The 24,823-nt window shown below is 40.2% G+C and overlaps 1 protein-coding gene and 1 long non-coding RNA gene across 10 annotated transcripts in view; one reads left to right on the top strand and one right to left on the bottom strand.

Moving 5' to 3' along the window:
• Positions 1 to 11,082, bottom strand: part of ATF7IP (activating transcription factor 7 interacting protein) — a 64,771-nt gene extending 53,689 nt beyond the window's left edge. For 3 of the 9 annotated variants that reach the window (XR_014516464.1, XM_083462740.1, XM_083462745.1), the window contains exon 1: positions 10,662 to 11,082. Coding sequence is in view for 1 of the 9 variants with exons in the window: in XM_083462743.1 (XP_083318869.1) it covers positions 6,142 to 6,149 (8 nt within the window). In the remaining 8 variants the exon portion in view is untranslated. Of the gene's footprint in view, positions 1 to 3,833; positions 4,938 to 6,141; positions 6,175 to 10,171 lie in introns of those variants that run through there. The other 6 variants (XR_014516465.1, XM_083462739.1, XM_083462744.1 and 3 more) reach the window with 4 other exon arrangements.
• Positions 10,454 to 14,328, top strand: LOC310687581. Its single transcript, XR_014516481.1, has 2 exons — positions 10,454 to 10,542; positions 11,101 to 14,328. It is a non-coding gene; the product is annotated as an uncharacterized lncRNA (long non-coding RNA).
• The last annotated feature ends 10,495 nt before the right edge of the window (positions 14,329 to 24,823 follow it).

Raw genomic sequence — 24,823 nt, forward strand, 5'->3', positions numbered from 1 at the left:
TCTACGGGATTTCGACACATTGTCCCCTCAGTACAAAATGCAAGCATAGGGCAATGAAGTAAAGAAACATGTTCAGCAATTTATACTTTTTAATTACTTGCTACTAGCAATGTGCTTTTGAGCCCTAAGGTACTATCTTCAAAGATATATCTGTAATTAAGTTTTGAATTCACTTTGTTTTTACTAAAACACCATTCAGCTTCATATCACATCCATTATAAATATCTGAATTATTACTCAATTAATTTTGCTATTTTAAGATGTTTACAAATTTTATGTTAAAAGTATGCCAAGTGATTTTAAATTACAAAATCTGAATAATAATGACAGATATGATATGAAGCTGAACACTCTGAAAATCAAAACTGGTAAGTTTTTTCTTTAAAAAAAATCTGGTTTCAACATTTAAGAGGATTTATTAGCTCTGGTCTTACTCTACTACTTCTAGACCAGGCTTCGTCTAACTCTGCCCGCCAGATGTTTTTGGCCTACAACTCCCATGATCCCTAGCTAGCAGGACCAGTGGTCAGGGATGATGGGAATTGTAGTCACAAAAACATCTGGAGGGTCGAGTTTGAGGAAGTTCTAGACTGTAGTGTCAGTTATTACAGACCAAACCTTGGCTCAAAACATGTGGAGAAAAATGTGGTAAACAGCGACACACAAAACTCACTTTGCAACATGTAAACATGTTCAAAAGATACCCTTTCTGGAAATTCAGACTGCTACTGTGCCAGGTGTTTCTCCAAACAAGATTCAAAGCAGCTAGCATTACTACACAAGCTTGTTCGGAGCACTATGATCCGAATGTAATGAAAAATTCAATTCAAGGGTGTGGTGATGGAGTTTTTAAAATGTGCCAAACATAAATGTTGTATGTTTATCTTAAATCTTGTTTTTTGAACATGGCAACTGCTGACTCAGAGCTACTTCAGCCTTCCTCAATGAAAGGATTTTTATAAGCCACACAAATTGCCTACCCCATCACAAAATGCAAGATTGTTAACCTGAAACAAGGTACCATGGACATCCTGCAAATGCAGCTTTCTACTACGCAACCAAACTTTGAGAGTTGGGGGAAAGAGTTCAGGCCAATCTAGAAATAACAAAGATGTGTGGCCTTGATTCCCCTTGATCTCTACAACTTTCAATACCAATTCAATTCAATTTTCCTGAATTGATTATGTGGTATGGAAATGAGAGGCCTTGTATTTGGTGGTCCTACTTCTACTTTACTTCCAGGAACACTGGGTGATTATACTTCAGTCTCATGGCAATTATACTGTTAGGGTTCCACCTTGTCCCCAAAATTACTGAAGATCTTATAAAGCAGTCAATAGAAGATTTAGGCCAAGGAGTCATCAACACAAAGACAATATCCAGCTCTATTTCTCTGCAACTTCCAAGTCAGCCTATATATGACTACCATTTCACTAATTAGTTTTCTCAAAATTTGAGTGAACAAACAGTATAACAAAGAAGATTAAAAGGGTACATTTTTTACCAGCTAAGTAGCCAGTATAGCTTCCAAATGTGTATAGCCTTCATGTAACCAAACCAAAACTTTTTCAGATTTGTAAATATCTTAATACTAGATACAAACTGGTTTGCATCTAGACTTAGTAATGCATGACTATGCCTGGATTCAACTCAGTTTTTCAGAGTTTATGAACATGTCTGATTTCATTTAATGTGAATGGGTTTTAACATTAAATAACAATGAATTACAAGTCTTTAATGAGTCTCAGTCGTAAACTAATCATTTGTGAATATGTGAAACAAAATAGAATACAATAAACACAATTTAAATCTTTTTATAGTTCTTTTTAGGCAACTTAAAATCTTGCATTTGTGTTCCATAGTTTTTTTTAAGTATTTCTTTTTTCTCAGAGAAAAACAAAGGAAGAACCACTTCACAAATTCTCAAGTTTGTATTAGTTTTCGCAGGACATCCACAGATACATATGATACAGTAACAATGCAATGTGCATGGTAAGATCTGAGAAATATCCCTTCAGGGTACATTGCAGGAAAATCATTAAAAGGAAAATGGGTCAAACAAATACTAATTAACTCAATAAAATTATTATAATCAGGCCCAGCATTTCAAGCTTGGAATCCTGGTCTTCCACAGAGCCAAGTGCAGTGCCACATTGTCAGATTCATTGAAAACCCTAATGAAACATGCATAATGCCTTTTTTCTCCCCTGGAAAATTTCCCAGTGTCTTTACATTGTGGCCCAAACCAAATCATACACACCATGCTAATAACAATAGCTGAAAATAGTTAAACAAACATATTTCATGGGGAGGGGGCTGGAAACAGAGCACATTAGCTTGGCTTATATATTGCTTTTTAAAAATCAAAGTTTTATTCAAAATTATTTTTATTTGAACACTTGACATGCATACATTTCCCTTGTTTACATTGGGAGAGCGGATGATGGTGCTTATTCACACTAATTTTAGCACATCCAAAGAGGAGTGTATTTCCTTTCAGTAGTATAGTAATCTGGAAAAAGATAATATATTTGAAACAACTAAGTTTAACTAGTATTGGATCAATTTATGAGGTTACTAATTAACTTTATGAAGCAATGACTTTTCTGAAATACCAAATTTATATGAAAAACTACAATAGGGGGAAATTGCCCAGAATATGGGGGGAGGGGAGCTATCACGCGTCACTGACTATCAGAGCCTGCTGATCTTAGATTATAGTAAGAGGTCCCAAATAAATAATATACAGTGGTACCTCAGGTGTCGAAAGTAATCCGTTCCAGAAGACTGTTTGACTTCCGAAACATTCGACAACCAAGGAACAAAGGGCTGTCGGCAATTCCCATTGAGAAAATTGAAAGACACCACGTAAGCCATTTGACTTCCAAGGCACATCCAAATACATATTAAGATCATAGGAAATTGCCTCATACCACTGGTCCATCCATCTCAGTATTATCTAGACTGACTACCCATCCTCCAGGGATGGAGCACTTTGTATGCCTGCTAGGGAATAAATCTGGGGTCTTCTGCATGTGGCTCTATGGCTGATCTGTGGCTCTTCTTTTATGATTTTGTCAAATAAAAAACAAGAACAATCATAAATGGTTCACTCAAAACTTTGTTGAGGAAAGGTATACAGGACGCATGTTTCAAGGGCAAGGCTATATCCAGTTGGATGCGGGATGTTCCTGACAACTAAAGCCAATATAGATACACTTGTTGATGATTACAGGATTTTCTTGGAATATTTGTATCCTACCTCTCAATTTCAAATTGTAGATGATTTGTCATACAAGAACTGGAAACTGGATTTGTCATAGAGATAAATGTTACTTCATTGTCCTGGCTAAACAAATCCCAGGTGCCTGGTTGTCCAGGCTATGCGTTATACTAGTGCTGAAGATATTAAACAATTGACACATGAAGCAGTTTCCTGAACAATGCCTTTGAGTTCCTTAAAAACAAAAACAAAAAAACCCCTTCACACTAAAATAATTCTAAGAACCTGTTCTTTTTCTAGCATTCTCCTATTTAATATTCACTACTGAAATAACATTTTTGAAAAATTATTATTATTAATACATTTGCTTACTACGCAAACTTACTAATTTAGTTATTACATTTATACCCTGTTTTTTTCCAAGGGGCTCAAGGTACCATACATGGTACTTCATCTCCCTATTTTATCCTAACAAGTATGTGAGGTAGGTTAGGCCAAGACACAGGTACTGGTCCAAAGTTACTCAGAGATCCTCAACTGAAGAGCTGCTGGAAAAGGAAACTTTAAAGAAAAGTCCATATAACTACCTAACTAAAACTGGGTACATTACCTGATGGAACTGCTCAGACCTTTAAAAGGATAAAACGAATTGATCATCCTTCCCCACCGATGCAATCAATGACAGCGGAGGTACTATGTCTTCTGACTAACAGGATCAAAGTAAAGCCCTGATTAGAAACATGAAGGCCTCCTTGATCAGTTGTTGTTGTCATTATTATTATTATTATTAATTTGTTAAGATTTGTATACCAGCCTTCATCAAAAGATATCAGGGCATTTCACAAGATAAAACTACAATATAAAAACACAAGTAGTTAAAACAACAAAATAATAGCACCCTCTCCCACAAGTACATTAAAAAGGCTGTAGAATATTAATCAGCCAAAGGTCTGGTTAAAGAGGAAAGGTTTTGCCTGGCACATACAGATATTTAATGAAGGCACCAGACGAACCTCCCTGGGGAGAGCATTTCACCAATGGGGAGCTGCCACTGCGCAACGGCACTATTTCCCCTAGCGTCGTTGGGCCCACCCTCATTGAAATGTAGTGTACCCACTTCATAGAACACCAATTTCATGAATTCTTACAAACTACCCCAGATTATCTTGTGGGGGACTTGTGTGAGGGAAAACTTAATAATTTGGAGTCTCAGGCAGGATTTGATCAAATAAACAATAAAGATGTCATTAAACAAAGGAAGTTTATGACACAAGTGGGTCAAACATAGGATACTTCAGATTATAATGTTATTTCAGTTCTTTCTGTTGTTGCCGCTTAATTCTTTGGTTCTTAAACAATAGGGTACTTCCTGTCAGTTACACACCCCTACTCCTGAGGTACTCCAAGAAACAGACTCAAGGGATCACCACCCCCCTCTTAACTGGTTTGAGAGTCTTCTCTTTCTAGAAGAATCTCTCCCTTCCTGACTGGAATGAGTCCTAAATAGACTGTATTTTCACAGCTTCTCCTGGCTCAGGCTCAGCATCCCAGTTAATTCCTGGTCTAATTACTCCTACAGGATGCCACACACTGTCCTTCACACTAAACTCAGAGACTTTTTTCTCTAGCTTTTGATATATTCCTGAGAGTGGATGTTTCTACCCAGACCCAACTCTCTCTCCTCTCACTCACTCCCTACCTACCAACTGTCTCTCCAAAACCTCCCCTTTTCAACTCCCTCTCCTGGAACCCCAGCCAGTCATAAGCTGCCATTCATTTAACCATTTAGGGGCGGGGAGAAAGAAGAAGAAAACACTTGTTGACCCAACCTGCCCAGCAAAAACAAACTTTTCTGTCACAGGAGCCACTGAGAAAAGGCCTGTTTTCACGTTACCACCCTCCAGACTTCTTGTGGAGGAACACGAAGAAGGGCCTCAGATAATGAACACAAAAGCCTGGTTTGGTTTATATGGGGAGGAGGTCCTTGAGGTATTGCGGTCCTGAGCAGTTAGTAGAATGCAATACACAACACTAACCAAAAAGAGTCCAAATAGAAGGAACCTGAATATAACGTCACTAGCAGTGTTACCTGAAGATGAAATTACTACCTACTCAGGATAAGTAATGTAATAACTTAGGTAATGATACAACAAGAATAGGAAAGGAAGTGAAATGCAAAGATACAAAATTTAAGTTTGTAAGGCGGGAGTGAGGGGACGTTGTTAGGCGCAGTTGAGCCAAAGAGATTTAATAAGAGGATATGATGTTACGCAATGTGATTATATGTAAAACTAATAAAAAATTATATCTAAAAAGAAAGAACCTGAATATAAACATCAAAATGATGATAATCTAGAGAGTGCAAAAAAGATTCTGCATTATATTCATGATCTTCTCACAAAGAAGGAAAGACTCACAAAGGAGTTTAGGACAGGCAAACGACAGGCATGTTTTTGTTGGCATCCTTCTGTCTCAAGAGGGTGTGCCTCTGAGGGGTAAAGTCAAACTGCTGTGTTAGCAGACCCAAAGTGACCTCCCGGGGCACAAGCCTAGGCTGTGTGTGTGTGTGGGGTGTCTTCTGCTAACACCCATGGGGGAACATAACCCCTGCACAAAACAAGGATTGCCTGTACATTGAATTATATAATCTCTTCACTGATGTCTATGAGCAGCTCTATCTTCTGCTTCCAGAGTAATTTAAAACTAAATGACTTTGGATAGAAATGGCTTCTATCCAAACAATGAACTGATCTTTTCTACTCTTTATATGTTTTTGTCTTCCGGTTCCAGCCACACAATTCTACTCTACTGCCCACCCCCCACAGTGTCTCAGTCTCCACAATCCATCCTATTGATTCATTAAATGCTGGGGCAGGGTCCCATCCCCCCTTTAGATTTGTTCCTTAGCTTGTACATACCTCAGCATTACCTCAAGTCTGGAAGTACGGCTGTCTTGTGTTTCAGTAGTACAATTTTGGTGACAAAAAGCACAAGAATAGGGACACTTGAATAATCATTAGTATATAAATAACTAGATGACTACCCATCCATTCATCATAAATCAATGGTGTATTTTCTACTATGAAGTCATAATAATGAAGCTGCATCTTGTATGAGATAATCAAATGAAAGGTGATTTGCAAATATTTAGGTACGATGAGCACTACATATGCAGTCTTCAGTACACTGCATATTTTGATTCAGTCCAGAATTTTTCTTTATTACACAATACATGGCTTTATGGTGATATAGCTTTATTAGTGACCCACTCTCCTCTCTTTACAGCTGTAGACGTTTTCACTATTAACAACAAGTAGTTGCTTAATCATTGCAGTTTAATAAATTAATATTATAAATACCAAAGCTCAATGCAAATTACCATTTAATTAGACTAGCAGGGGTTCACAAACATGTCCAGCCATGACAACTACTCTCCTTTGCCTCCTAGTTCTCAGCGAACTGAAGAGCACTTTGTAGAAGGGAAGCAACCACCTCTCATTTTATGCTGCAGATTGTGAAGGGGGGAAGGAACAGCAGGAATATCTTGTACTGTTCAGGAGAGACTCCATATTTTCCCTACCTTCTTCAGACCACCCCAAGTTCCCCTTTATAAGCCAGGACAATTTCAGAAAGGGAATAGGGTTGGTGCAAACAAAATAATGGTGGACGTAAACCAAAATTTGTAGGCTTCTGAAGAAAATGTGTAAGAATTTACCATTTAATGAACCACACATTATTAAGACAGTAGTATCTACTCTGTTTCCTCTATTAAAGTTTAGGAGTCAGAAATATAGACTATTAAAGTAACAGTAAAAAGTATTTGTTTTGTTTGTGTGTGTGTTTTAAAAAGAAAAAAGTTCAAAACCCATCAGTACTCTGGAATATCTAGATAAAGAGAGAAATTGGGAGTGATTCAGCTGAACAGCCACCTTAAATGGTCTGTGCTATTGTCAAGAAGGAAACACCCATTCTAATTTCACTCTGAAATACAAAACATTTATTAGCTTTGGATACAATAGGAAGGAAACACCCAGTGTTAAAGGTTGGGTTTTTCGTCAAAGTTTGGCAAATTGGGAAGAGGAAACTTGCATGCTACTCAGTGTTTTGCTTCAGCTTCAGATCCACCAGTCTAAACTGATACTGATCATTTGGACCCTGCAACCGTTGTTCGATAAATCAAAGATGTATTCAAAATACAACTGAAATAAAAATAAAAAACTTGTCCAGTAGCACCTTATAGACCAACAAAGTTTGTTCTAGTATAAGCTTTTGTGTGCACGTACACTTCTTCTGATACACTGAAGCGGAAGTCACCAGACCCTTATATATTGTGGGAGGGTGGGGTGGGGTATTTCTCAGAAGGGTAGTAGGAAATGGGTGATTGGCTCAATGGGTATGGTAAACCTGTTGACGACTGTTAACGACTGCAATGAGTCTTACAGGAAAAAGCAAGTGATAGTATGCAGATGACCAAAAATTGCTTTAGCGTGTGTAATGAGACAAGAATCCAATATTTCTATTCAGACCAGGTCTCTCCATAGTTTTCAGTTTGGGAATAAGTTGTAATTCAGCAACTTCTCTTTCAAGTCTATTTCTGAAATTCCTTTGTAATAAGACAGACGGTGTCAGACCAACACGGCTACCTACCTGAATCTAGAATCAAAATACAATATAGTGGATAAATCACAACACAAAGCCATCTCTGTTCAGTCATGAAGTTTAGCAAGTTTGTCTACTCTCATCACAAAGTGTAACCTACCTTGCAGGATTGTTGTGAGGATTAAGTGGGAAACATCTTATGCATGTTGCTCTAAATCCCTTGGAGGAAGGGAAGAACATAAAAGGGGTGAAATAATTCTCTGTGGGATAGGTTAGCAGTTTTGCAACTGATATTTCCCCTTTAATTTCTATTATTTCTGCACTTTATATTATGTAGTCCAATCCAGATATATAATGCATATATGGACTGTTCACTGTTCTTGAAGGACAAGTAATAGTAAAACATAACACAAACTACCAAGTATAAGCCCTGTTTAGTGTGAAGGATTCGCATTGCACATCACATACCCTACTGAGCTCATTTAACTAAAAACTGAATTGGTATATTCAGTGAAAAATAAACTTTAAACAGTTGGCTGATGAACAGACTTCCTTAAATAAAGCATATAGACAGAAACTCGAGGCACGGTATTTCCCTCTATTCCATCTCCCCACTTGGAAGCACAAAGGCCCCAGGCTCTTATACGGAAGTCAGAGGTATGTGTGCACTTCCCCCTTTCATTCCAACCCCCCTCCAAGAATCAAAGATGGCTTGATAGAGGTATGGAAGGCGCACACACTTCCTATTTCCCCATAATAACTTGGTGCGCTTGCCCATGTTCCCAAGGAGGGACAGTAACAGAAGAGTTTTCTTTTGTGCCCCATGGGGATCCCTTCACATGTGGGGAAACTGCACTTGCGCATGTGAGGATTATGCTTACACCCTGAAGCTTCATAAAAGACAGCCATTTTGAGCTTAACAGCAGTGCATTCTGCACTACAAAAACTTGTGTCCAGAATAAAAGCTAGTTTTTTATGTATAGATATAGAAAAGACTATGAAAAGTATCAGAAGAGGAGAACTGGGGTGCGGTGGGAAGACTTAGATTTGGTAATTTACCATTTTAGCAATAAACTAATAAATAAAAACTCCATACACTTATTCAAAGTGGAATGGTCTCCCCCGGGAGGTTGCGGACTCTGCTTCCTTAGAGATTTTTAAGCAGAGACTGTATGTCAATCTGTTATGGATGCTTTAGCTGAGATTCCTGCGTTGCAAGGGGTTGGACTAGATGACCCTTGGGGTCCCTTTCCAACTCTACAATTCTATGACTCCATGAAATACAGATTTTTATTTTCAGTTTCCTGCACTAAAATCTTGCAATAACTGTATGAGGGTTCCTATTAGAAAAGTTATAATTGGGCCATTCTGACATAATAAACATTTATATAGTGCTTTTGAGTGTTCAACAAACTCAAAATTAATCTGTGATATAACCAGGCCAGACATTCTGCCATCATGTAATAAAGGCATGCTTATTTATGCAGATCTATTTAATATGAAAGTTAATACGAATAGGTGTTGCTGTTATGTAATAACAAGGCTTTTCCTTCTGTTCTTCAGGTACCAACCATTATCTTCTCTCTCCTTCAAACTCTGGCACAATATTTCTGTCAACATCATCACTAATATATTTTTACTTTTACAAGAGCAGGCTAAAGGCACACTCCCTAATGAACGTGCACACAACAGCCTACTTCTATGTTGAACCAACAAACAGTATCTCACAGTTGCCGTTTACAACTGATCTCCTGGATACACATGCATAAATGGGGGCAACAAATACATTCAGATTTTATTCTGTACCCTATCCTGAGACAATAGAGATCCTCAAAGAACTACCCTCCTAGTGGGCCATGACTTACTTATTATATAGCCAGTCCCAGCAGCAAGCCTGTTCCAAAATTAAACTTGGCAGCTTGCAGTCCATGAAACCAGAAAGCCAGAGTATTGCACTATTATTTAAATGGTGCTGGCGGAAAGGAGAGGCGAGTGAGAGACAATCACATTTTTATGGGACATTGACATTTTTAGAGCAGTGCTTGTTTTTACTTTATGTATTGGATTTAGATCACATTTTCCTCTAGCACTAAAAGTATTCTGGAACTTTCTAAATGGGGACATGAAAGTAACCAAGAAAAGTTGCCCAACCCAATTTTACTTCCTTCACCCACTTGAAATAAACATTTTAGTTAGCTAACAGAAATAGAAAAGGTCATTTGACAGCTATCTGATTAATCATAATGAAGCTGCAGCAACGAAATAAACCTTTATAAACAAATAAATAAATAAGACTACTTGCATTCAAACAACAAACATGCACAGAATACTGTAAGTTAAAACACTAACCGATTGCTCCGAATTCCAGCTTATTCGTCCTCCTGTGCTTAGAAGCAAAGCGAACAGCAGCTCGCTCGGAAGCCTCAGCTCCTCGTGGTGCCTCTCACCCCACGAGAGCTACAGGCGAGGGTTTCGCGCGCGCTTACGCACTGCGCATGTCCGGGAGCAAGCACTTCCTGCCAGCAGGGAGGGCTCTTCCTCCTCCCGGCCAGACAGGCAGCGCGTGGGTGGGGGTGGGGAAAGAAGCAACCAGCAGCTGCCGCTGGGGGCAGCAGAGCGCCGCAGGGAGCCTCCAGAGCAGCCGAGATCCGTGAGAAGCAGGTTGGAGGAATCCGAGAGAAAAGAAGAAGCCTTCCCCTCGCGACAAAACGCAGCCTGAGGTGACTAGTCCAGTTGCTTTCTGGTAAAACTGCCGTTGGTTGCCGCCGTTTCCGACGCAAGCCCTGACTCGTACCCAGCAGCCCCGCTCCCTCCCTGCCCTTCAGAGTCCGAGTGGTACCTGCGCGCGCGTCCTCCTCCGCTGCCGCCCGCGCTTCAGTGCTCTGCCCACGGCCGCTGCCGTCTGCCTCCGCTGCCGCCGCCGATTCAAAAAAACACAACCTACAGCATACGTTTGGCCGTTATGCAAATGAGCACCGATCTCTCCTCCCACTCCCTTTTGGCCACACCTCCTACCGGGAAGCAGGGGGCCGGATGCTCCGAGCTGCTTTTTTTCCCCCGCCGGCCAATCCGCATTTTGGCCGTTTCAACAGTTATGCAAATGAATCACAATTATTTAGCATATTTTGCTCGTTGCTCCTCCCCCCTAGGATTAAGGATATTATTGGTCAGCGCGACGAGCGGCTGATAAGGGATTTAAGGTGGAACGGCAGTGCTCGCTTGCTCCCAGTTAACTAGTGAGGACGGGGGTGGTGTTTCTGGCGCTTCTGGCTCAGCAGCCGCTGTTTGCTTGTAACTATATACGTGTGAGAATAATGGTGTTCTTGGAGGGAAGCTCCACCTTTTAGTCGGAGATGAGTCACTAGTCCTCAACGCCTCTTACCAACTGCAACTTCTGGATCAAAATAATTAAAAGTAAAACAAGGGGCACTGCTGTTTTGTGCAGAAATAACATAAAAATAGGTACTGGTGTCCTAACAACACCAGTGTTGTGTTTCTAGCAGCCGCTTTTCCCTTTTCCTTTTATCACAATAGTTGGTTCCCTTGACAGTAAATTGACTATAAATATTGATACTACAGCTAGGTGATGTATCCATTTATTTACTAAGACTACTTCCATGTGTTTTATTTTATTTATTAAGTGTAACTTTTAAATTGTTTATCCATAATTATCTAGAGTTGCAAAAAAAAGAAGGTATCCTTGACATGAGTTTTAACTGCCCGTGTAAAGTTTATTGTTTTAATTTGTACACTGACTTTATTCACAGGAGTTCTTAATTTTTTTCTCTGTTGCGGAGCTCTCATTCCCCAGCATATGAAGTAGTTTTTAGTGCTAACAAGTCCAGTATTTCGTGAAGAAAGACAGCACAATATCTCACAAATTTTATGGATTAGGATTGCATGAATGTCAAGGACATTCTGTGGATGGTTACTGTGTCATGACTTCTGGCGAATGGTATTTTGTCAATATTTTTCATTTGTTCTGAGTTTATGAACTCTCCCATTCTATTTAGTGCCAGGAAAGGAGCACTAATTGGCAATATGGGGTGGGGGCTGATGCAACTCACAGCTGCTCAGTTTTGTTCAATCCTGCTTTGGGGGGGCACTAAATAAAACCATTATTCCTCTACAAATCCTGTGTGCTTAGGGTTGCCATACGTCTGGATTTCCCCGGACGTATCCAGAATACTGCAGTTGGCAGCAGTGTCTGGGCAGAAATTGGGGAAATGTCTGGGAAAATCTGGATGTATGGCAGCCCCTTTTGCCATTTTCCCATAAAACTAGCTTTGTGTGTGAATTTTTGCCCCAAAAGCTCAACAACATTTTTTCACTGTTTGAAATATGGCAATTCTATGTAGTAATGCTGTTGTAAACTGTTCTGAAAATCATGTCAGGATGAATTCAGCACAGTTAAGAAATTGTGGGAGTACACAATACTGGGGGGAAAGCATTTTTGGTGCACAGTGGTTGATCATGTGGAAAATAGTGAGAATCATAATTCCTGCCAGGTTCAGTATTGGATCAGCATTCCCAGCTGGCCTGCCCTATTGTGTGCAAACACATGAATGCCTCTTGAGAACAATGATTTCTTTTCTAAGCCTTTACATGTTGACTTTTATCAGGGGTTGGAGTATATACTGCATTAGAAATGGCCACCATTTAGAAAACTGCAGGCATAGCAAAAGGAATGTTTGCTTACTTCTGCTTCTGCAGTCTTTACAAAGCAGTTCATACTTCAGAATAGAAGTCTCAAGTCAATTCTCAAATTCAGTAGGAAAAAGGAGAAGAGAGTACTAAAGCTCCAATCAGGCACTACCTTTCTGGCCCATGTGACGGAATGAATTCTGGATTGGTTTTAAATATGTAATAATAGGTTGTGTTGTGGCTGTTGAATTTGTTGCATGTTTTAAATAATGTATCCAGTGCTTTTTTTTCTAGAAAAATAGGTTCTGTTATGTACCATGAAGTTGTGACGGTAAGTGCCACACTTTTAATAACAACAAAAGAGCAGTGCCGGTACTGCATACCCTTAAGTACCCCCTGACGGCTCAAGACCACAATACCTCAAGAACTGCCTCTCTCCATATGAACTGACCTGGATCTTGCAATCATCATATGAGGTCCTTCTTTGTCTGCCTCTTCTACGAGAGATCAGGAGGATGGCAACACAAGAATGGACATTTTCTGCAGTGGCTCTCCAATTATGAAATGCTCTCCCCAGCAAGACTCACCTGGTGCCTTCATTGCATGTCTTTAGATACCAGACAAAACATTTCTGTTCTTCCAGGCCTTTTGCTAATTAAACCATCTATGGCCTTTTAAACTGTGGTGGGGGGTATTGTTTTTGTTTGCTATTATTTTATGCATAGTTGTGTTTTTATATTGTAAACTGCTCTGTACTCCTCAAGAGAAGGCAATAGAGAACTAAAATAAATAAATGACAAGCTACAACAGTGGTACACCCTGCCAGCAGAGCTGTTCTGCCAGTGACAGTATGCTGGCAGAGTTGCAGGCAAAATGTAGATGCACAAGGAAGACACACTTATATTGCTTCAATGTATGGCAACGTTTTCCCTTGAACGGGAAGGAAGGAAACAAAATGTAACTGCCTCCATGTCAGCAACCATCTTATTTCCATTTGCATCCTGAAGAATAGGATGCAATGTAACTCGTCCCCCAGAGTGTACCATGAGCAGTATGTATAAGAACAAAAGAAGAACTCTGCTGGATCAGAAGAAAGGTCCATAGAGTCCAGCGTCCTGTTCTCACAAAAGCCAGTAAGGTGCTTGTAAAAATGCCCACGTCCAAGAGCTAAACACAAAAGCCCCCCCCCCAATCTTGTGATTCACAGCAACTGGTATTCAGAGATATACCGCCTCTGAGACTGAAATTTATGCTTCCCAAGGAGCACATGGTTGCAAATAAAAGATTAGCAAAACAATACAATTCATTAAAATTAAATTTAAGGCATTAAACATTTCATACCCTAAGCTAATAATATCAAGGTTCCTTCTGAATGTTAATAATAAAAGAGGCAGACATACTTCACCAGGGAGACCATTCCACAAATAGAGGACTGGCACCAAGAATTCCTTACCTAGGTTAGCACAAACAGGTGGCAATAGCAACACCACTACCACCAATGGCCTCCTTTGCTGACCATAGGACCCAAGATGGTTGATAGTGGAGAAGGCATTCATTTAGTTACTTGGATTACAAGCCATTTGGGGCTTTTTGCACTAGTGTTGACAACTTGAATTGGACCTGGTAGGCAGTGCAGCACTTTTTAAACCGATGCCATATGATTCTATTAGATTGTTCCTGCCACCAACCTAGCAGCTGCATTCTGCACTAGCTGCAGCTTTGGAACTATCTTCAAACATAGAGTGTGCATTGTAGTAGTCAAGGCAAGTCACTAGAGAATGGACTACTGAGGCCAGTCTTCCTCAGGTAAGATTTGCCATAGCTGATGAACCAGACCAAGCTGGGCATAAGTACTCCTCCACTTGGGATTTAGTGACAGATTGGAACCCAGTAGTACTTCTAGAATATGAACCTTTTTAAGGAGAGCATCCCCTCCCAGAAAAGGCTGAGAAATCCAATAACTGGATTGTTCTCTCCTGATTCTCTCCCAATAAACGTCATCACACGGGGTAACCACCAGTCTTTTGGTGCTAAAACTGGGCTTGAGACCACACTGAAATAGATGTAGAACAGCGTAGGGAACAGACCACCACAGCCAACCACAAATGAACAGCCACACTCTAGGCCAACCCCAACCTCTCTCACCACCAAAGGAACACAAGTGAACAGCAGAGAACCCGCACAAGCAACGCTGACACGAAACCCCACATATATTAAGTAAAATAGAAACATCACCACCAGACCCCACCCCCACTCATCTTTACCCCTTCCACCTCTTTCCCCCTATTCTTCCTAATGTCTCAACAAATGAAACCGATTATTTTTTTTTAAGTGTCTTCTAAAAGTCTGGTAGTTGTTTTTCTCTTTACATCTGGTGGGAGGGTATTTCACAGGGCGGGTGCCACTACTGAGGTGGTTCTCTCACCTTTGCAATATGCTGGCATTCTGCTCATAGACAATGTCTTATGGTGACAGCAACTGTGTGGCCTCCACCAGTAACATCTCTAATTCCAATCTTGTTAGATAGATGCACAATAAACATTGCATGGTTGTAGGCTGCCCTTTGCAGCTCTGTTTAATCTGCTTCCGAACATTTGCTGTTTTCTTTCACTCTTGGAAAACCTTGTAGAAATATTGATACTAAGCTGCATACCGCAGTTTCACAATTGTTTTTAACAATACCATCTGGCACTGGTTTGTGCTGTAATAACAAAGCACCTCTCTTTCTTTTATATGTATGAGTGGACACACCCACCCTCACCACAAATTCCTTATATTTTTGACAGTCACAAAACACTATACAGAATATTTCTAAGACTCAAATGCACATGTGCTCATTACTATTGTTAATGTATTGTTGACTAGAACTGGTGTCAATGAGTCTCTGTTGCCATTTTTCAGGAGACCAATAGTACAGGTTTGACCTGGCTGCAGCTGTGATAGGAATTTTATGGTCTTAGATATATGGTAATGTTCATAAGTGTACCAACCAAGCACATACATAGATGAGCACAGGAAGACCAACCTGGAACCATTTTGATTCCTAAACTGAACAAATGTTTTCTCTCCAAGGTCAAAGTGGGAAAACCTCACCATTGTCTCTTTCTTCGCAAATCCTGTCTTAAGGGCACATTTAAGATATTAATAGGTGTGAGCCTGTGACCTCGCCCACTAAGTATTTAACATTACAAAAGCCTGGCCAGGCTCCCCAGGCAATCCAATCAAGTAACCTGCCAGACAGGAGATAAACAATGACAGGAGAAAAACAACATTCAAATTTCTGTTTTCGATCGCCTTTTCTGTGATGTAGGTATGATGTATCTGAGGGGTGGTCTTAGATTACACCCCTTCTGTGATGTATGTATGATGTTTTTGGGGGTGGTCTTGATCTACAGGGTGGCAATTTCAAAAGTCTTTATAAGGCCTTGCGCGCCATTGTTCTGGGTTCCTCTTCCTCTCCTGCGGGTGAGGGGAGCACCCTGTTGCAACAGTTCAATAAAGATCAAGCTTACTAGCTGCTTTGCTTCTCAATATTCTCTGGTTGGCCTGTTATCTTCTCCTACCAATAGGGAACCTATGTAAGGACTCTATATGGGCTCTTGGATACCCCATAAGGGAAAAGGGCAATTTTTGTTTACAACACAGCCTATGTGCCACCACTTTGATCTTGTTTGTAGATAAGAAATTGTTTTTCTTGTCATCTTGTTTCCTTCATCAACTGCTGTCCCAGGTCTTATTGCCCTTCATCTCTGCCATGCAATGCATCAGATGATATTCGACTGGGATGGTTCCCTGCATGTCTTTGGTTGTGCACAAACCGCCTTGATTTTATCACTTTTTGCACAATGATGATTCTCTGCCATCCATGGATAACCTCTTTTTAATGATTCTCATAAATTGGACTTGGTACATTGTCTGCATTCCTTTCCTCGGTATTGCTACTGAATTTGCTTTTCTCTTCAGCATTGTTTTGAGTTAAACACAATTCTGGGAATCTACAGAAATCCTCCACTACCTCACTTGGCTCAGTAGTACACCGAATAGTCACATTTTCTTGAACATTTTATTTTCTATCCTCATTGATCACAGATGTAGTTTGAGATACAGCAGCAAGCTTCCTGGTGCCCTTCCATGACTGAATATGCCTGAAAGGAAGTCATCCAGGTGCATGGATAGAGTTCTATGTTTGATTTCTGTACATTGAAATAAGTCTTACTGGAAGCACTGCTGGCTGTAACACCACCATACCCATAGAATGGAACCATCACAATGGAATCAAATGAGAAACTTTAACTATGTATTTTATAAGGACTGGAATCATTTGTTGGTTACTTCTAGTTCCAGGAACAACTTTTGTGTTGACAGTATTGTTTTATTTACCATTTACCGCTGCACCTTTGCCAGAAGGAAGGACCAGAAGGAAAACAATTAACAACAAAACACAGGTGGCAGTGGCAAATACTAAAAACCATTATACGTAACAAAATTATGTCTTGCGGAAGATCTGTTGAAATAAAGCTTTGAACAGGCATCTAAAATAACATAGTGAGGATGCCAGTCTAGTATTACTGAGCAGGGACTTCCAAAGTACAGCACAGGTGCTGCCTTTTGTTGTTGTTGTTACTTGACCATTATACAACTTACAATAATGTTGAATACTTTTTCATATTTGTCTTATCTGTTATAGCATTTCCATATTGTAACTTCAATATCACTTTCCTCTCTTTCGCTTTCCGCAATTTATGTGCCAACCATTTCCCCAGTTTGTTGTTAGCAAATTTTAAAAAATGTTTAGCAAAATTCAGTTTCATTTCTATTTCCAGCATTGTTAACATAGGAAACTCTCTGCAACATCTTAATTTGCAAAATATAATACTTATCTTAGTTGGAGATCAGTTCTTTTTCTGCTTTCTAATTTCAGACAAAAAAAAATTGTAGTTTCTCCTGTCTTTCTTTTGAGTAAAGAATTATGTTATATGAAATAGTCTCTTATGAAAGATTTAGTCTCATCCCAAACCATTTGTATCCCTATGTCTTTATCTAAATTATTCTCAAATAATCATTTAATCTTTGTTGTTGTTGTAAAAGTGTTCCCTTAAGCCTCAATCTAAAGGAACCATTTTTCCTTTTGGAAGTCATAATAACTGGGTTATGATCTGAAAAAGTCTTTGGTAATATGTCAACTTTGTACACCCCAGTAGCCAACAATGTAATATTTATTCTTGAGAAAGATATGTGTCTCTCAGAGAAGTATGTAAATTCATTTACACCACCATTTTTAATTCTCCAGATGTCAGCAAGTTCCAAATTATCCATCATTTCAAAGAAAATTTTAGGTAGTTTACCCTGGGAAATTTTAATATTTTTCTCTGAAGTTCTGTTCTGTATTGGGGACATTCCAGTCCTCAATTCAGTTCCCCATTGTAGTCTCTCATAAGGCAACAATTTTCATATTAAAAATCCATCTCTTAAGTCCTTTATAAAATACTTTGTCTTCATTTTGGGCCGACACCCAAAGTTTTATTCCCTTGGATATTAATTTCCACCCGAACATATCTACCTTGTGGGTGCTGCCTAAGTGCAATCAAGACAGCAATCAGCCATTCATTAACTGGCAGCGCTGAGGTTCCTGGGTGCTGTTCTGACCTTCCTCTTAGCATCAAATGTACCGTGTATCTCCTGTGTAGGGTCTTCCATTACTATCTGTTGGGGGAATATTTGTTTAGCCTACACAGTTTTCAACATTGAAGGGACAGAGTACTGTGGATTTGTACTGTGCATTGGCAATCATGCATCAATTGGACGCACCTAAAATGGTTGTCACCTGTATTAGAGGCAGAACCCCATGTAACTCAAATCTATCATTTGAGTTAGTTTTCCTGGAAGGGTTTAATATGCTACTGTTGGTGTACTATGATTGGCTGTAGAACTAGTTACTACAGTGGTGCCCCGCAAGACGAACGCCTCGCGAGACGAAAAACTCGCAAGACGAAAGGTTTTTTCGTTTTCGAGTTGCTTCGCAAGACAAATTTCCCTATGGGCTTGCTTCGCAAAACGAAGCTTGCCCCCGCACCCCGGACCTCTTTTGAAGCAAGGGGCGGCGGGGAGAAGATCGCTTCTCCCCGTTGCCAGCCCCGCAATCTCCGGGGACAGAGGGGAAGGCGCGCACGCGCCTTCCCCTCTGTCCCCGGACCCCTTTTGAACCAAGGGGCAGCAACGGAGAGAAGCGATCTTCTCCCCTCCACCCCTTGCTTCAAAAGAGGGGACAAGGGGAAGGCGCACGCGCGCCTTCCCCTCTGTCCCCGGACCCCTTTTGAACCAAGGGGCGGCAACGGGGAGAAGCGATTCTCCCCGCTGCCCCTTCCCTTGCTTTAAAACAGGTCCGGGGACAGAGGGGAAGGCCCACGGCGCTTCCCCTCTGTCCCTGGATGGTCTCCATAGGAACGCATTGATTGATTTTCAATGCATTCCTATGGGAAACCGTGCTTCACAAGACGAAAAACTCGCAAGAAGAAAAAACTTGCGGAACGAATTAATTTCGTCTTGCAAGGCACCACTGTACATGTATATCCTGCCTTATCTCAAAGGAGCTCAAGGTGGTTCTCCCTCCACCTATTGTATCCTTACAATGCTGTGCTGTCATGGCTGTATAGGAATTGGTAGAGGCAGTGTTTTCTGGTGTTTCAAGTTACTTCAGTGGGAGTGTAACACTCCACCTCTTTTGCCAGCATAACGTTATAACATTGTTGGGGTCTTGACAAAGTTCTGTGGAAGTTTAGGATTCTTAGTTCTGCTCCTTCCCTGACATTCTCCAATGCTGCCTGCTTTTGGGGTCCCCCCCCACTGGGGGAGTTCTGATATACCTGAGCGTTCTCAAGCTCCATCAGCACTGATTTTGTCATGCTCCCAGGATTCTCAGCTGTCATAAGATGACCATAGGTCTCTCTGGTCAACCATGCTGCTGCTGTTCATCAACACTTTCAGAACTGAGTTACTCTTCGCCACACCATTCATGAATAACAATGCGGCTTACAAGCATTTCCTTAAAAGCTTTGTGGAAGATGAAGGGGTACAGAGGTGTCTAACAATTATGTATTTCAAGATTACAAAATAAAAGATTGAAACTACTTTCAGCTGCACGAGGGATGTGAAAATCCAAAAAGGATTTTCAGAAACCAAGTAGTAATTATCATAGAAACACCATCTGCTCTTTTGAATTATGGCAGGTTCTGATGTGTGCTCCCTTTTCTACAAAATGATTGATTTATTACTTACATGAAAGATGCTGGATGTTTTTGGTCATGCATAGTACAGTCACACTGCATCATGGGTTTTTCAGTTTAAAGGATACGTGAACAGGTGGTTTTGCACAGACTAATTTTGATCTCAAGATAAAGAAGTGCAGCAAGGTGCCCCAACGACAGGTTCCCCCATTAAGACCATACTTTCAGAAGAAAAATTTGCTCGTGCCACACCATTTTTTATTGATAAGAAATACATTAGAAAAGAAAAATGAAACAACCAGCAGTGCTTGATTCTGAAAAGATAGATATCCATATTTGTGTGTGTGTGCGTGCGTGTATAACTACACTGAAATATTTTAAATGTTCCTTTGATGGTCCTTGAATCTTCCTGCCACACCTTTTGAGAACCACTTTCTCAGATGCAAGCACATCAGTAGGATTTCTGAAGGTGTTTATTTTGATAAGGTGCTCTTACCTGGGTACCTCGAGTAATGTTACCAGATTTTTTTCAATGAATCCGGGGACACTTTTCAACTTCAATGGATTTTGTATGGGGACTGATTTGTAAATCTGGGGACTGTCCCCGGGAAACGGGGACGTCTGGTAATCTTACCAAAATCACATCCTTCTTTTCTCCCCAGCCACACAGGAAAAATTCTCTAATTTATGGCAGAATTTACACCTTGTCCCATAGTTAAATATATTTAAACAATAGTAACTTGTAAATTGAGAAGAAATACATTTAATAGGTTAAAGTTTGGGTTCTGGTATAATATTTGAAGTGTTCACATCTGCAAAATTAGTTTTCGTGCATGTATATTATGAAAAAAATATTTGTGAATAGTTACACGACTCAGTGTTTAAACCTTTGACTCCTATTTTTTTGTTAGATGGTTGCAGGGGTAGCAACCAACCTACTTCATTAGTGAACATTTGTTTAAGTCATTTACAGAGTACCAGTTCCTTGGAGTCCCTGGGACAAGTATTGATCCTGGATTAGATTTTGTATCAACTGTGAATGGTTTTGGATCAGTCACAGTTCTCCAATCTGTGAAATGGGAATAAAAATTACCTACACTTGATACAACAAAATAGCTATAGAAAAAAGGTGAGAGAACAAAAAAAAAGAAGAGTTAATTACCCAACTAAGAGAGTGCAAAAAGAACCTGATAGAGAAACTGTATAAGATGTTACAAACACAATATTCAATATTAATAAATCAAGAGGTGGAATGGGGAATTAAGTTAATGAAACAAAAAATTTTCGAGTCTGCAAATAAAACTAGAAAATTCCTGGCATGGCAGTTAAGAAACAGGAGAAAACAAAATGTGATCAATAAAGTAAAAGTAGAAGAACAAGTCTTGGAGGATCCAGATGAAATAAAAAAGAGCTTCCTTAAATGCTATGAAAATCTATATAAAAGAGAAGAAGAGGATGTAACAGAAATAGGAAAATAACTAGAAGAAAACAGAATTAACAGACTATCGGAGGAGGAAAGAAGTCTATTAAATAAACCCATAAAAGTAGAGGAAATTCAAGAGGCGATAAAGAAGATGAAACTGGGGAAAGCTCCGGGGCCAGATGGCTTATCGGCCAGGTATTACAAAGTCCTAGAAGAACTCTTAACACCGGTGCTTTGTGAAGTAATGAATGAGATTTTAAGAGGAGGAAGAATACCAGCGTCATGGAAAGAAGCATACATTACGCTAATACCTAAACCTGACTCGGATAAACTTAACATTAAGAACTACAGACCGATTTCATTATTAAATAATGATTATAAGATCTTTGCAGATGTAATGACGAGTCGACTTAAAAAGTGCTTAGTCAAATTCATTCATAATGATCAGGCCGGTTTCTTACCTAACAGGCAAATAAAAGACAACATAAGACATATAATAAATCTTATTGAATACTTAGAAAGCTGAACAACTCCAGGCACGCCTGGAGGATGCGGACCATTTGGATCCCTTCCAATCAGGGTTCAGGCCTCATCATGGGGCGGAAACTGCCTTGGTCACACTGGTTGATGATCTCCGGCGAGCTAGGGACAAAGGTGAGAGTTGTTTCCTAGTTCTGCTGGATCTCTCAGCGGCCTTTGATACAATCGACCATAACATCCTTCTGGACCGTCTAGAGGGGTTGGGAGCTGGGGGCACTGTTATACAGTGCTTTCGCTCCTTCCTCCTGGGCCGTGTTCAGAAAGTGGTGGTGGGGGATGAGTGTTCAGACCCTTGGGCCCTCACTTGTGGGGTGCCTCAGGGTTCTGTCCTCTCCCCCATGCTTTTTAACATCTATATGAAGCCACTGGGAGAGATCATCAGGGGGTTTGGACTGGGTGTCCATCAATAAGCAGATGATACCCAGCTCTACCTTTCTTTCAAATCAGAACCAGTGAAGGCGGTGAAGGTCCTGTGTGAGTGCCTGGAGGCGGTTGGAGGATGGATGGCGGCTAATGGATTGAAGTTGAATCCTGACAAGACAGAAGTACTGTTTTTGGGGGACAGGGGGCGGGCTGGTGTGGAGGACTCCCTGGTCCTGAATAGGGTAACTGTGCCCCTGAAGGACCAGGTGCGTAGCCTGGGAGTCATTTTGGACTCACAGCTGTCCATGGAGGCGCAGGTCAATTCTGTATCCAGGGCAGCTGTCTACCAACTCCACCTGGTACGCAGGCTGAGACCCTACCTGCCCGCGGACTGTCTGGCCAGAGTGGTGCATGCTCTAGTTATCTCCCGCTTGGACTACTGCAATGGGCTCTACGTGGGGCTACCTTTGAAGGTGACTCGGAAACTACAGCTAATCCAGAATGCGGCAGCTAGACTGGTGACTGGGGGCGGCCGCCGAGACCACATAACACCGGTCTTGAAAGACCTACATTGGCTCCCAGTACGTTTCCGAGCACAATTCAAAGTGCTGGTGTTGACCTTTAAAGCCCTAAACGGCTTCGGCCCAGTATACCTGAAGGAGCGTCTCCACCCCCATCGTTCTGCCCGGACACTGAGGTCCAGCGCCGAGGGCCTTCTGGCGGTTCCCTCATTGCGAGAAGCAAAGCTACAGGGAACCAGGCAGAGGGCCTTTTCGGTGGTGGCGCCCGCCCTGTGGAATGCCCTCCCATCGGATGTCAAGGTGATGGACCTGACATTCAGAAGACATCTTAAGGCGGCCCTATTCAGGGAAGCTTTTAATGTATGATATTTTAGTGTTTTTTGGTTTCTGTGGAAGCCGCCCAGAGTGGCTGGGGAAGCCCAGCCAGATGGGCGGGGTACAAATAAATTATTATTATTATTATTATTATTATTATTATATAAAGCAAGAATGAGATCCCCGCGGTATTAATATTCATTGACGCCGAAAAGGCTTTTGACAATGTATCCTGGCATTTTCTAATAAAATGTTTGGAAATGGCAGGGATAGAGGGCACATTCCTGGAAGGAATAAAAGCAATTTATTCACAACAAAGTGCTAAACTAATTATTAATAATAACTTAACAGAATCCTTTGAAATTTTGAAGGGTACAAGACAGGGGTGCCCTCTGTCACCTCTTTTGTTTATTATGGTGTTAGAAATAATTACAAATAAGATAAGGAAAACTTCAGAGATACGCGGAATAAGAATTGGAGTGAAAGAATATAAATTGAAAGCATATGCCGATGATCTTATGTTGTCGCTGGAAGACCAAAAGAAAAGCGTTGGTAAAGTGTTAGAGTTGCTAGAAGAATATGGAAAGTTATCCGGCTTTAAACTAAATAGAACAAAAACTAAAATGATGACTAAAAATATGATAGAAGAGGTAAAAAACCATCTTGAAATATAGACCGGGATCAAAGTAACTAAAAAAGTAAAATACCTTGGAATTTGGCTAACAATGAAGAATATAAATTTAATGGAAGACAACTACACAAACACATGGAAAGAAATAAGGAAGGACCTGGATACCTGGAATAGAATAAAACTCTCTTGGTCGGGAAGAATGGCGGCAATTAAGATGAGTTTATTACCGAAGTTGCTGTTCTTATTTCAAAATATACCGATAATCAGGGGAACCTCAGTATTTAAAGATTGGCAGAAAGTACTCTCGAAATTTATTTGGCAAGGGAAAAGGCCAAGAATTAGATTCAAATTACTCACAGATCAAAGAGATAGGGGAGGATTTGCGGTTCCAAATTTGAAGTTGTATTATGAAGCCTTGTGCCTTTGCTGGGTTAAAGATTGGATTGTTATCAAAAACACAGATCTATTAGATTTAGAAGGCTTCAACATAAGATTTGGTTGGCACGCTTATTTATGGCGCAATAAGGAAAAGGTCCACAAAGGATTCTCTAATCATATTATTAGAGGGCCACTGCTGGAAGTATGGGAGAGAAACAAAAAATTATTGGAAAGAAATACCCCTTGGTGGTTATCACCTATCGACATCTTAACAATAAAAAAAATAAATACTGAAGGAGAAAGATGGACTTATGAAGATTTGCTAGTAAAAACAGAAAATGGAAGATTAGGCCATATGAGGAGATAAAAAATAAATTGACAGGCTGGATCCAATTTCATCAAATCAATGCTATGTGGACTGAAGATAAAAAGAATGGGATGAATGAAAAAAAATCCAGATTCCAGGTAGAAATATTAGAAAACAAATCAAAACTCCTATCAAAAATGTACAGCCAGTTGCTTGAATGGGACACTAAAGATGAAGAAATAAAAGAAGTAATGGTGAAATGGGTGATATGGATACAACATAGAGTTTGATAAGTGGAAGAAACTTTGGAATAAAGGTATGAAATTTTCGGCATGTACAACACTTAGAGAGAACATGAATAAAATGATGTACAGGTGGTACATCACGCCGGTAAAATTAGAAAAAATGTATAAAACCGGAGACAAATTATGCTGGAAATGCAAGATTAAAGAAGGCAATTTTTACCACATGTGGTGGTCTTGTGAAGTAATTAGAAAGTTTTGGGAATCTATTTACAATGAATTAAAAAAAATATTTAAATATACCTTCACAAAAAAACCCGAGGCCTTCCTTCTGGGGATAATTGGAGAAGAAATTAAAAAGGAAGACCAAACATTTTTCCAATATGCAACAGTGGCTGCTAGAACACTAATAGC

This window comes from Podarcis liolepis (genome assembly GCF_965112155.1).
Source record: "Podarcis liolepis genome assembly, chromosome: 10".
Taxonomy (NCBI): Eukaryota; Metazoa; Chordata; class Lepidosauria; order Squamata; family Lacertidae; genus Podarcis; species Podarcis liolepis.